Source organism: Colletotrichum phormii, assembly GCF_030913505.1.
Source record: "Colletotrichum phormii strain CBS 102054 chromosome Unknown BDP81scaffold_30, whole genome shotgun sequence".
In the NCBI taxonomy this organism is placed as follows: domain Eukaryota; kingdom Fungi; phylum Ascomycota; class Sordariomycetes; order Glomerellales; family Glomerellaceae; genus Colletotrichum; species Colletotrichum phormii.
In genome coordinates, this window is record NW_026851472.1 from 141,135 (window position 1) to 153,295 (window position 12,161).

The 12,161-nt window shown below is 51.6% G+C and overlaps 4 protein-coding genes across 4 annotated transcripts; all 4 read right to left on the reverse strand.

Annotated features, from left to right (window-relative positions):
* Positions 1 to 199: 199 nt before the first annotated feature.
* On the reverse strand, positions 200 to 4,748 carry BDP81DRAFT_454623 (uncharacterized protein; the record flags this gene model as incomplete). Its single annotated transcript, XM_060592968.1, has 3 exons — positions 200 to 1,503; positions 1,547 to 4,210; positions 4,268 to 4,748. 3 exons carry the CDS (start codon positions 4,746 to 4,748, stop codon positions 200 to 202), a joined length of 4,449 nt encoding a protein of 1,482 aa, XP_060439212.1.
* A 1,688-nt stretch (positions 4,749 to 6,436) lies between these two features.
* On the reverse strand, positions 6,437 to 7,583 carry BDP81DRAFT_439828 (uncharacterized protein). The gene is made up of 2 exons (XM_060591440.1): positions 7,485 to 7,583; positions 6,437 to 7,422 (listed from the first exon to the last, which is right to left on the reverse strand). Exon 2 carries the CDS (start codon positions 7,418 to 7,420, stop codon positions 7,109 to 7,111), a length of 312 nt encoding a protein of 103 aa, XP_060439213.1. The 5' UTR covers positions 7,421 to 7,422; positions 7,485 to 7,583; the 3' UTR covers positions 6,437 to 7,108.
* Positions 7,584 to 9,133: 1,550 nt separating this feature from the next.
* Positions 9,134 to 9,905, reverse strand: BDP81DRAFT_439829 (uncharacterized protein). Its single transcript, XM_060591441.1, has one exon. The coding sequence runs from the start codon at positions 9,865 to 9,867 to the stop codon at positions 9,190 to 9,192; it is 678 nt and encodes a 225-aa protein (XP_060439214.1). The 5' UTR covers positions 9,868 to 9,905; the 3' UTR covers positions 9,134 to 9,189.
* A 1,134-nt stretch (positions 9,906 to 11,039) lies between these two features.
* On the reverse strand, positions 11,040 to 12,156 carry BDP81DRAFT_399537 (uncharacterized protein; the record flags this gene model as incomplete). The annotated part of the gene is made up of 2 exons (XM_060588588.1): positions 11,040 to 11,837; positions 11,908 to 12,156. The coding sequence occupies 2 exons, from the start codon at positions 12,154 to 12,156 to the stop codon at positions 11,040 to 11,042; spliced, it is 1,047 nt and encodes a 348-aa protein (XP_060439215.1).
* Positions 12,157 to 12,161: the final 5 nt, after the last annotated feature.

Genomic DNA, 12,161 nt, shown 5'->3' on the forward strand with positions numbered 1-12,161 from the left:
CCTGGCAGAGTCTCAGCAGCATCGGAGAGTCGACTAAAGACCAAACTGAGCCCACCACCTTCTGCTACATCCTGTGTTCAGTGGCGGCTAATTGAGAGGCAGAAACCATAGAATATCCAAAAGCAACGCCTGTGTACGCATTGGCAAAGAATACATGTAAAGATATTCTTATCCGATCGGCCGAGTTATCGCAATTCCTTTACGAGAAAATTACGACAACGCTTCCGGGAGATGAAGCCGTAGAGAGGGTCTGAGAGCTTTCAGAAACGCTTGAATCAACAAAACTGGAACCTCCGCTACCTCTGGCACCAAGATTCTGGAGATTGTCAGTATTGTAGTAAAGAGACGCGCCTCCACCGCCGCCACGATAACCACCTCCTCCTCCGCCGCCACCAGCCACACCTGAACCTGCGCCGCCAGTCGAAGTTCCCGCACCGGCCGCTCCAGCACCACCAACGCCGCCATTGCCAGCGGCGCCAGCATTGGCACTGATATAGGTGCCTCCAAATACACCGCCACTTCCAGGAGTGGTGGCAGAACTAGCACCTCCTCCACCGATGAGGGAAGTGAAGGTGGTTGGCAGGCTTTGACTGGAGGTGTAGAGGTATCGATTTGCTCCAGGATTGCCTGCAGCGGCCGAATTTGAAGATGCAGACTCATACTGCACCATGACAGCCCCAGAGCTGGAGTATGCGCTGCCTGACCCGCCGCCGCCGGCGCCGGCGACACCAAGTAGGGTAGTCCCAAGGTAGAGGGCAGAAGCCGCACCGCCACCTCCAGCGGTGCTGGTTGCAGAACCACCGTTGGCGTAGATACTGGTGCCGAAAGTGTTTGTACCACCCTGCCCTCCAGTTATCAGTGACAATGCTTGTCCAGGAGTGACCGCCAAAGAACCCTGAACTAATTCTCCTGGGCCACCCGTTGACTGCCCGCCACCCCCTCCAAGGATTCGGAATGATACGGAAGTGGCACATGCAGGTACGATTACCGTCTGAGTCGCGCCAGCGGTAGCAGATGCAGACAGCGTTGTGGATAGAGAGGCCAAGACGCAGGACGACGAAATGGACGTTGATGTAGTAGAGGGTGTCACGAAAGTGATGACGGTAGTAACACTACCTCCTGAGCCCGGCGGAACTGTGGTAAGTCCCGTGGTGGTGGCAGTCGAAGTGATGGTCACTGGCGGAACAGGGGTTGCAGAAGGAGTCACAAAAGTGACAATAGTAGAAGGACCGCCGCTAGGACCGGGGGCAAGAGTTGTTAATCCGGTTACGGATCCAGTCGAAGTGACGGTAACTGGTGTAAGAGCGGCGGAGGAGGTCGAAGAAGATGTGGTGCCACCACCCTGGAACGCAACTAGAGTCCTCGGGATAAAGATACCCCTGGAAGGAGCTCGAAACGGTACCTCCAGGAGGTGTGAAAGACACGTTGAGAAATGAGTATCCTTGGATCTGGCCGAAAACCTCTCGATACGGATACAGAAGGCCTGCCACAAGTGCTCGGTTCCTACAAACAGCTGCATAGCTGAAAGATAAGCTCAAGGCAGTACCTCCTTGATCACTTGGGTTTCCACAGAAAAAGCGCTTCCACCACCAAGGTAGAGAGAGATACGAGGCGTCGTCAGCCGATTGACAGATGGTCCATACACCGGATACGGTAGGCTGGAAGTAGCCAGCGAACAGTGCAGTGAAGTTGTTTGCATCGACAGTAAGACCAGCGACGGTTCGAGTTGAACCAGGAATGTAATCGGACGTACCGGTATTGAACACGGGAAATCCAAGGTCGTTGGACGTTCCCTGTGCAATGGGAGTCACACCTGTGAGATTAGGTGGAGGCGTGCCGCTTTCGTAGCCGCCATTACCACTCCCATGGATGTTCCTGTAGAGCTTCACTGTGACACCCGTACCGGACCCGGGTGTGCATAATGAAGCACATCCAGCGACATCTGTTGGAGAGGGGGTTGGGGTGACGAAAGTGACCACGGTTGAGGGACCGCCGCTTGGGCCGGGGAAAACTGTTGTAAGTCCTGTGGTAGTGCCCGTTGAAGTCACGGTGACTGGCGTAAGAGGAGGAGTAACAAAAGTCACAACAGTTGAGGGGCCGCCGCTAGGACCAGGAGCCAAAATTGTCAATCCAGTTACGCTTCCAATCGAAGTCACTGTGACTGGTGTCAAGGAGGCGCTGGGCGTAGCAAATGTGATGACGCTCGTAGTGCCGGCCGGGTCTGTTGGGATAATGGTGGTGAGCCCAGTCTGCAAGCCCGTTGATGTGAGCGTTGTCAAGCCACCGGTGACTGATGGTACGAAAGTGACTATAGTGGATGGACCGCCGCTGGAGCCGGGAGGAAGGGTTGTCAGCCCAGTCCCAGTTCCAGTTGACGTCACAGTAACGGGCGTAAGAGGCGCAGAGGGCGTGACGGATGTAATGACGCTTGTAGTGCCTGCTGGGTCCGTCGGGATGATAGTCGTGAGTCCCGTTTGCGTGGCTGTAGATGTGAGAGTTATCAAGAAGCCAGTAACGCGAGGGACAAAGGTGACAACAGTGGACGGCCCACCACTTGGGCCAGGAGGAAGGGTAGTCAATCCAGTTACGCTTCCTGTAGAAGTTACCGTCACTGGCGTAAGGGGTTCAGACGGGGTGATGAAAGTAACGACTGTAGTAGGACCGCCGCTTGGGCCAGGGGGAACTGTCGTCAAGCCGGTGGTTGATGCTGTTGATGTGACAGTCACAGGAGGAAGAGGGCTTGCTGGAGAGGTCGCAAAGGTAATAACAGTTGGAGGCCCTCCACTAGGACCAGGGGGAACCGTAGTGAGCCCAGTTGTGCTGTCCGTAGACGTGAGAGTCACCGGGGCTGGCAGAGTGACGAACGTGATTATGCTGGTAGTACCACCCACGGGATCAGTGGGAACAATTGTCGTGAGTCCAGTTGTGGTTCCCGTAGAGGTGAGTGCAACCAGGAAACCCTGGCGAAGAACAAACGTAACAACTGTAGCTGGGCCTCCGGGACCTCCTGGAACCGTGGTGAGGCCTGTAGTTGTGCCAGTAGAAGTTAACGTAACGATAGGCGGGCCAGTTACCAAGGTAACGACGGTGGTGGGATCTCCAGGTCTTTCAGGAGTCAACGTGGTTAAACCAGTTGTTGATCCGGTTGACGTAACTGTCAGAAGAGGAGGGCCGGTCGCGAAGGTGACTACAGTTGTAGGATCGCCAGGCCTTTCAGGTGTCAGAGTCGTGAGACTAGTCACAGATCCTGTCGAAGTGATCGTGGTCAATCCAGCTGCAGGTGGCGTAATGAAGGTCACGACGGTAGTTGGATCTCCAGGTCGTCCGGGCGTCTGGGTACTAAGGCCAGTGGTTGATCTTGTCGAAGTGACTGTGATAATACTGCCGGTAGGAGTTGGAACAAAGGTCACCACCGTCGTCGGATCTCCGGGTCTCCCAGGTGTCAAAGTGGTCAACCCAGATGTTGAAGCCGTGGAGGTAATGGTAGTGATGCCGCCGCTTGACGACGGAACGAGGGTGATGACAGTGGTGGGATCTCCTGGACGTCCAGGCGTCTGCGTAACGAGGCCAGTGGTTGAACCTGTGGAAGTGACGATGATAATGCCACCTGTCGGAGGTGGAATAAAGGTAACGACAGTAGTTGGATCGCCGGGCCGACTGGGCGTCAAGGTGGTCAGGCCAGTCTGAGTGCCGGTAGATGTGACAGTCGTCAGTCCTCCTGAAGGACGGGGCACGATTGTCACAACTGTGGTTGCATCTCCAGGACGACTCGGCGTCAAAGTGAGAAGCCCAGTTTGACCAGGCTGGGTTCCAGTGGACGAAATTGTGACCAGACCTCCCGTAGGAACCGGAGAGGATACAAAAGTGACGACAGTGGTTGGATCCCCAGGTCGGCCGGGTTTCAGGGTCGTCAAGCCAGTCTGACTGCCGGTGGATGTGACAGTCGTTAGTCCTCCCGAGGGAGGGGGCACAATAGTCAAAACAGTGGTTGGATCTCCCGGACGACCGGGAGTCAAGGTGAGAAGGCCAGTCTGACCAGGTTGAGTTCCTGTTGAGGTAGTGGTAACTAAACCGCCGCTGGGAGGAGGCACAATGGTTACTACCGTTGTTGGGTCTCCAGGCTTATCAGGTGTAAGAGTCAGCAATCCGGTTTGACCTGGACGAGTCCCTGTCGAAGTAGAAGTTACTATCTCCCCTGAAGGAGGAGGTACTATAGTAACGATCGTAGTAGGATCTCCAGGCTTTCCGGTTTGAAGAGTCAACAGACCTGTCTGGCCGGGTTGAGTACCAGTCGAGGTTGAAGTCACCAAGCCTTCTGGGGGAGGTGGCACAATGGTAATGATAGTGGTTGGATCGCCGGGCTTTCCGGGTTGAAGCGTCAATAGGCCTGTCTGGTCAGGGCGGGTTCCAGTTGATGTGGTAGTTACCAGACCTCCTGTAGCCGGGGGAATACAGACAATCTGAGTACCAGTTCGATCAGTTCCAGATGGAGGTACAGTCAAAGTTGTCAATGCTGTGCCGGCTCCAGGAACTGTTGTTGTCGTGCAGGGACCGTTGAAAGGGGCATCTCCGTTATTGGGAGTCGGCTTGAGGATGAGCTCCGTGCCTGTCTGGTCACTTCCAGCAGGGGAAATCGTCAACGTTGTCATAGCCGAGCCCGCATAGGGGGCGGTGACCGTCGTTAGGCTTCCTGTGAATGGAGACTTGTCGCCGGCGGTTGGGTTACCTGAGCCCGGCAACCACGGCATTTTCGACCCAAGCGGTGAGCAGATGTACTTGGTTCCTGTAGCCTGTCCACTTTGCGGGGGAATGACAATAGTAGAAGGCTTTGATCCGGGAGGTAGTGCTACCGTGACCGTGACGCAAGGACCTGCGTAGGGCGATTGAGTATTGCTAAAGCGTTCAGATGACTTGTCAGAAACATCTTAGCATCCATTTGAGGCGTGACTCAAGATAGTACGCATGGTAATGACAAGCATGCCAACATGACCTATTAGAGCGCCGACTTTGGGAAAGGTCCCGATGGGCGGTTCCTTCGACTTAGGAATATAGGGCCACGGAAAATTTCTGGAGGCGAAATATTTGAGTACAGAGCGAAGACCCAGTCTCCAGGCGATCGGATTCAGGTACTTTGTAGCATATCCGGGAGGCATGCCCCAGAGACCAGGGCCCAAAAAATCAGAAGGTTGCACAAGGCCCTATGTCTAAAATCTCAATGTCGGTCGAGCGTGGTCTGGAACACAACTTTCTGGGTCTCGGGAAGTGGGAGGTCGCTTTTCTCAGGGCTGCAATAGTGTGGTGATGGTGGTGACATGCTAGAGCGAAACAGATCGGCACTTTCCTGGGCATCTGGGCAAGGAATAAGCCATGTTTACACGCCGAGAACTCAAAAACCCCAGAGATGCCGGGCTAGCTTGTCATCTTTTTCATATCCCTGTGTCCGGATGCGGCGAAAAATGAGAACGAAGGGGTTCCCACTGAGGCTGTGAAAGGCTGACCCGTTGAGACGGACAAATGTCACCTCAGCAGCAACTAGCATACCTGCCAACGGGCGTCTCTTTTGTGGTTACCGCAAAGCTGTCCACAGCTGAGATTTCTTACAAAATATGCGTGGCCAGAAGAGATCGTCTTTTATCTTATGGATAGCCAGAAGGCATTTGAAGAAATAGTCGAGCACTTTAGTACGGGCTCGGGAGGAAATCACTCCGTATTCAGTCTGTGATAGCGGCGGAACAATCCCCGATACCCTGGTCGTTGACCGCGCTAGGAGGGCACAGCCATTGCCTTATTCGGTCTGTTGCGGATCTCTGCTTCAAGATCCTTCTGTGTGAATAAGTCAACCAAGACGCCGTCTTGGTAAGTTTGCTGTCGCCGTCCCGCGCCTTCGCGTTGGCTCTGGGTTCCAAATGCTGACTCGCTGCCTCCTCGCTTTTTCCAGACGTGTTTTCCATAGAGAATGCATGTTTCCGCCAGAGACGCATCTTCAGTTGCCGGATGAATACGAATCACATCCGTGAGGATTGGAGGAAAGGCAAATCAGGCAGTGCTATAGGTATGCGTGGCAGCCTATGGCAAAACTATATTGTGAGCTTTTTGCACCATGGTGAGAATGATGTTTCCAGACATTAGGTTCTGAACCATTCGAAAGGGCTCTTGGCACCAAGGACACTCCTGTGGCTGGAAGCCGAATGAGGTATCAATAGTCGAGATTATGTTATCTGACCGAATTATTCCGTATGTTGAACTCACCTTCACTGCCGTTCTACCAACTCGAATCAGATCCCGAAGGACTGAAAATAGGGTAGATGCACGGAGGCCAAAATGATAAGCGGCCTAACTGAATTCTCTCTCGGAAAATCGAGAGTATCTGCGGTAAATCGCAAGCCCCGAACTGTCTTTGGGCTCCTACCGATTACTGGAGGAAACGACCAAGGCCTGATCAGTGTGTCACATGGTCCTAGGGGCTTTGATGGTTGTTCAAAAAAGTGTTGCCCTTCGCTAATGATGCGTTACAACGCCAGGGCAAGTGTCTATCTTCCGTCATGCTGCCCAGCGACGGGGAAATCCTCGCTCCTCGCGATGAGGTGACATGTCTCCAAACTTGAGAACGACTGTGATTTGATGAGGGTGGTACGAAGACGTAGACACGGCCCCACACAGCAGAACGCAAAGAAAAAAAAACGCCTGAGGGATATATATTAGAAACCGCTCTGTGGACCAGGCTCGGCAAACGAGCAAACGGCTGCGTATCCGTAACTTCTCTCATTATCTCAAAAAATTTTTTGGGATAATTATTACTGCAGAATGAATGAGTAGAGTCCACTCTGATCGTAAGATCAGTTTCAGCCACTAGAATTCCCTGCAGCTGTTCTTGAAGGAGTTGAGTGCCGAGGGCTTAAGATACGACTGTAGACCAGGACAGTCGGGTGTTAAAGAGATAGGTCTCACTCCTTACAGCGATCGGGGCCACATGAAATAGTCGTCTTTGCAAGATTACCGAGACCGAGAATTCATCGCTGTGGTGATCATCTCACCGAAGCCTAAGCAAGTGAGATCGGACAAAAGTAAATAGTGCCTATCTATCCTGAATAGTCGATGCCCCCTGCGGTCAGACTTCACTGCGGGGCCACGGAAGTTTTCCTGGTTCTCTGGTCCGGCACAGACCTCGAAGACAAGCTGTGGTCCGTGTGGGCTCCCGAAACGTCTTAGCCTCCAAACTCAAGCCGCAGTCGTTCGTGGCATAGAATGTGTAACTTCGTTTGTAGTTGGGATCTGCGATGATCGCTGATGACTGGAAAGGGACACAGCCACTCCCGACAACAGCTTGGTTGACATTGAGAAGCTCGACTCTACAACCGACAGCGGCTGTAGCGATGCCGACGAAAGAGGCCCAAAGACAGGTAAGAGTGGTAATCTTCATGACTTAGTTATGTTAGCCGCCAATTCGTTCGATGAATTCTCTTTGGCGAGAAACACAATCTTACTGGTTTATGTTGTTAATGCAAACTTCCTTAGTCAGGCTCCAAGAATTTAGCGTTTCCTGCTCCAAGAAAGTTTTTGACGAAGTAAACCAAAGGCGATAATGGTAAAAGACAGTAGGGCTAACTTGACCCAAAAGTTGAGGAGATCAACTTTATATACATCAATCAACAGAAACCCTGAGTCATTATCACAATACCTAGCAGCTAATTATGAATAAGAGGTAGCCCGGAAGCTTGGGGGTTCAGAGCCATATCAGTTCTTTCCTCATTGAATCAAGTCATCGAGTCCAGCAGCCTCAACCTGACTAACCGAAGTTGAAATAGAGTCACCAAGGCCAAGCGGCCAGGTGGAATTGGCGGCTTGCCCGTGAGTCAGATCATAGCTGTTGGTACCAATACTTGGGTCTAACTAATGGCCTTCTGGACTAATACTGAGGGCTCTATAAGGTAGTGGAAAGATGTCGGAGCACGTCCGACTGCATCACTAAGTTAATATACTACGTGTATATCATTAATTTGACGACTGGCCCTGTGGACAATTGTCATCCTGGAGATCTCCTAGATTAGATCTCGTAATTGCCCCATACTGGTAACCGAGGCACCCCAGCAAACTCAAATAACACGAGCTCTGTCCACTCTTCATGCGTCTGTAGTAATGCTACGAGAAAAAGCTGACCCAATCTCGGTTTCGGCATCGCAAAAAGTCCTAAGTAGTTGGTATTTGAACATACATGTATTTGTTGCATAAGTGGGAAGCCTCCAAGTTCATGGAAGCATTCACTGACCAGTGTTCTTTATGAAACACCTGTGTTCCGCTGTTTCTGCATGGTCGCGATTTGAGAATATCAAACTTCTCTTGGGCTGAAGAGTCCGACTCACTTAGCACCCTGCCTAAAGTACTTAGTATCTTGTGTCGAAGCCACGCTAGTTGCACTGACACCAGCACGTGTACTTTGTTTCCGAAAATCAAACCTTCTGGAATGGGCGCCCTTATCGTAAGTAAGGTAATTTGCATGACTTTCAGTGAGCAGAACTTGCACACGGATACTCTGAGTTACGCTAGTAAATGTTCTCAACCTTCCGGAACTACCCATTACTCCTGTAACGTAGTTGGTGTTACCTATGATACTTCATGTGATGCTAAAACTTTAAGACTGACATTGGATTTAGGCTATTATTTCGGGAGTGTAAACTTACTCAGGCCCAGGGGCAAGGAATTTTCATCATTTCACTCATTTATTAGATGGCCATGTACACACCGTACGAGCAAACCACCTTACCTTACTATGTGCTCTGCACTCTAATCTGCCTACTACCTGGTATAGAGACGCATTCTTCAATTCGGCCAGTGGAACGCTGGCCAACCCAAATTCATGACAGAACTACTAATCGAAAAGATTGGAGTGAACTTGGAAGATAAAGTCCGTGTTGGATTAAGTATGTAAGATGTGTACCACAAACGCGCTTTACTACATGTAACCACTCACAGTGACTCTTCTCACTCTTCGACTATCGCAACAGTGCTGCCTTCGAGGCTAAGGCCGTATCATGAATGCACCAAGCCTTTTGGGTTAGAGAGGTCACATTCACGTTCCCAGAGCTAAGGAGCTCCACACAACAAATATCCATTGCAAATGAAAGAGACCGCAGTCCTTTATTTTAACTGTATCATCTTCGCTTGCTTTACTGTCAGAAAGCGAGCATCAAGTTAGAAACTGTCATTGCAAGAGCTTCCACATCCGTAATTCTTGAACTCCGTAGGAGCCTTCTTCTCCAGGAACTTGGTCCATGCCGTGTAGTCTCCGTTATTGCTTGTGCACCTTCGTCTCTGGTACCCCTTCTGACTCAACATCTGCTGTTGGCTCCAAATGACGTGGCAACCTTGATCATTCCAGGTGCACGCAGTCAACGAGGTCGATTGGCTGCAAGTCTGCGTCTGGTGGCCAACGCTAATACTCGCGGTCACGAACTCGGCCGTGATCCCGGCCGAGATTTCGAATGAAGTGGTCTCGCAGACCTGGTTGTTGAGGCCCTGAGTTGCCTGGCAGGTCTGGCTTTTGGTGCAGTAAACTTTGCTGGAGGCCTGGCGCCAAGGGTCGTTATAAAGGTTCTGTTCGACAACATAGTAATCGTTCCAGCACTTGACGCCCGAGGCATAACGATGATCGCCGTCGGAACCCAAGTAGCGGCCTTCGCCGTCGTTGTAACGAGCCATGAGCATTCCCCGTTTGCCGATGCCCGTGTCGCCAGCCTGAAGGGTGATGTTGTAGGTTTCGGCGTATGCGATCTCTTCTGCTATCCAATCATTTGGCTCATCCCGTGACGCCAGAGGTGTTGCCAAAGACATGGCTGAGAAGAGCAGAGGCAATATGAGAGAAGTCTTCATGCCTGATGAATGAAAGTTGGGTCTGAATGATTTCAGGTCGGCGAGATGGTACATGTACTTCAAAATAAAGTGTGGCTGAGGAACAGGATATTCGTCACTTCGAAAAGGGTTGCCAGCTTCATTTATGTATCCGGAGGACAGAGGAAGTGTATCTAGAAGCAATTCTCACAATTGACTCGGCATACTCTCCTCGGGGATTTGTCGACCCGACTTAGCTTCTCCTATGTTGGCCATAAGCCCGTGATATGCGAATTAAAGCTTCTGCCTGGGCACGACTCAACCCCCCTGCCACGAAGTATTGTTCTCTCGTTACGGAACACCCCTAGTGTAGATATTTCAAACGCCTGATTATTCAACTTAGACAATGCCACAGAGACAGACAGGAAACACTCACACTCTGTTTCTGCCTGGAGCTTCCTCCATGTCGTCAGGGCATTATGTATAGAGAAAGGAAGCGTCCACGACGACATCGCGTCCAAAGTAAATGATTTGGGAGACCGGAAGAACTTAGAAGAGTGGCCGTCGCAAAACAAGCATGGTGAGGTGTTAGAAAGACATGGACTGAGAATCCGTGTAGCTGGTGTAGGGGATGGAGCCCCTTCCATCAATCACACAGGATGAAGCATTGTATCAAATTGCATGCCTTCAACGTTCGAGAAACTGTACCTTCCTTGCTTCAATCTTATTCCCACAATTAAGCCTTTCTTTTTGGAAGTTCGCCGCATCTCAGACGCATTCGAGTCTTCCGAGTTTGCCAGGCCGGTCACAGATAGAGGCAACGCCAATCTAGGTAGAGCATGGTGGGTTCAAATGGAAGCGGTAACTCCCTCTGCCAAAGGTGTGGTCAATTCAGCGCCACGAAGATGGTATGTTAAGGTATCCAGGAACATGGATCGCTAGGCTTCTTTGTAATTTCAATTTCCGTCGTGAACGCATTGTATTAAAGCACTTGTTTTAAGGTATCATCCAAATCAAAGCAAGCAACTGACAACCAATGGGAAGAATTAAGCGTCCCTCCCGTCCCTTCACTAACTCCACCAACCCGAGAAAATAATTCATTACATCAATCAACAAATCAGTGCGACAAATCGTCACACAGCAAGCAGTGTAGTTTCATGCCACTCGTCCAAGTGCCAAACTGTCAACGTCACTTCGTGCTTCGTGACTGACGTCTAACGAAGCTCTTGCGGAGGGTAGGCGTGAGTTTGCCCTTGAGGAGGCGGGGAGTTCGTCGGCGAAACCGTGCCGTTGACAGGCGAAGGAGTGTAAGACTGAGGGGGGTATTGTTGCTGCTGATGTTGCTGGTAATCTTGCGGCTGCTGAGTGAAGTTCTGGGCCGGAGGAGCCTGTTGGTATTGTTGTTGCTGTGGTTGCTGGCTCGGCATCTCCTGGTACTGCTGAGGTGGCTGCTGCTGGTACTGTTGAGAAGGAGGCTGCGGTTGAGGTGTGTAGGACTGGGGCGGGTAGAATTGCTGCTGTTGCTGTTGCTGAGGCACTTGGCCGTTCTGCGGCTGCTGGTATGCTGTCTGCTGCGTGAGGAACGGCTGCTTAGACTCCATCTGAATCTCGCCCTGACTGGCGCTGGCAGCAGCGGCAGGCGCATTGGTCTTTCTCCAGCGCAAGAACTGGACGAGAGTCCAGATGAATGTCACCAAGAAGAGGATGAACTGAAGGGCAGACAATCCCGCAATAGCAGAAAACATGGCTAGTGCGCCCTGGCTCATGACGATGTAACGCTTGAAGATGGTGCAGCTTCCCGAGTTCACAGCGGAGCCATCGGAGGTGCAAGAGGCTGTTACATCAACGGTGAAGGTGGCGCGACGAGCTGCGCAGGCACCCAGGGTTGCGAGCCAGAGGATGACGAGGAAGAGGTCGAGGGCGAGGACGGCGTAGGTATGGTAGAGGTTACGGAGAGAAGAGATCTTTTCGGAAAGGACAGTGTAAAGCACGATGATCCATGTGAAGAGAGGCTGATTGGGCATGTTAGTCGATGTATCTTGGCAACCACCGATGTCTTCGTGAGTGAGAGCGAGGACGTACAATAGCCACGGCGAGGCCGAGTTCATCCATGTATACCCAATGAATAATGGCTGCTGATAAGCCGAGGATCACAATGGCGAGGAAGAACTGTACCCCACGGATGGCGACCATCCATGCCGGTGTCATGATCATGGGTGGTGGTGGGCTAGTTGAAGCATGATGGGTATACTGCTGTGGTTGATGCTGAACCTGGGGCTGAGGTTGTGCTTGAGCCTGCATCTGAGGCTGTTGATGCTGGGTGTTCTCCATGATGC

Bases quoted from the DNA above. Each gene is read 5' to 3' on its own strand.
- BDP81DRAFT_439828 (XM_060591440.1), bottom strand. From the start codon at position 7,420: ATGAAGATTACCACTCTTACCTGTCTTTGGGCCTCTTTCGTCGGCATC.
- BDP81DRAFT_439829 (XM_060591441.1), bottom strand. From the start codon at position 9,867: ATGAAGACTTCTCTCATATTGCCTCTGCTCTTCTCAGCCATGTCTTTG.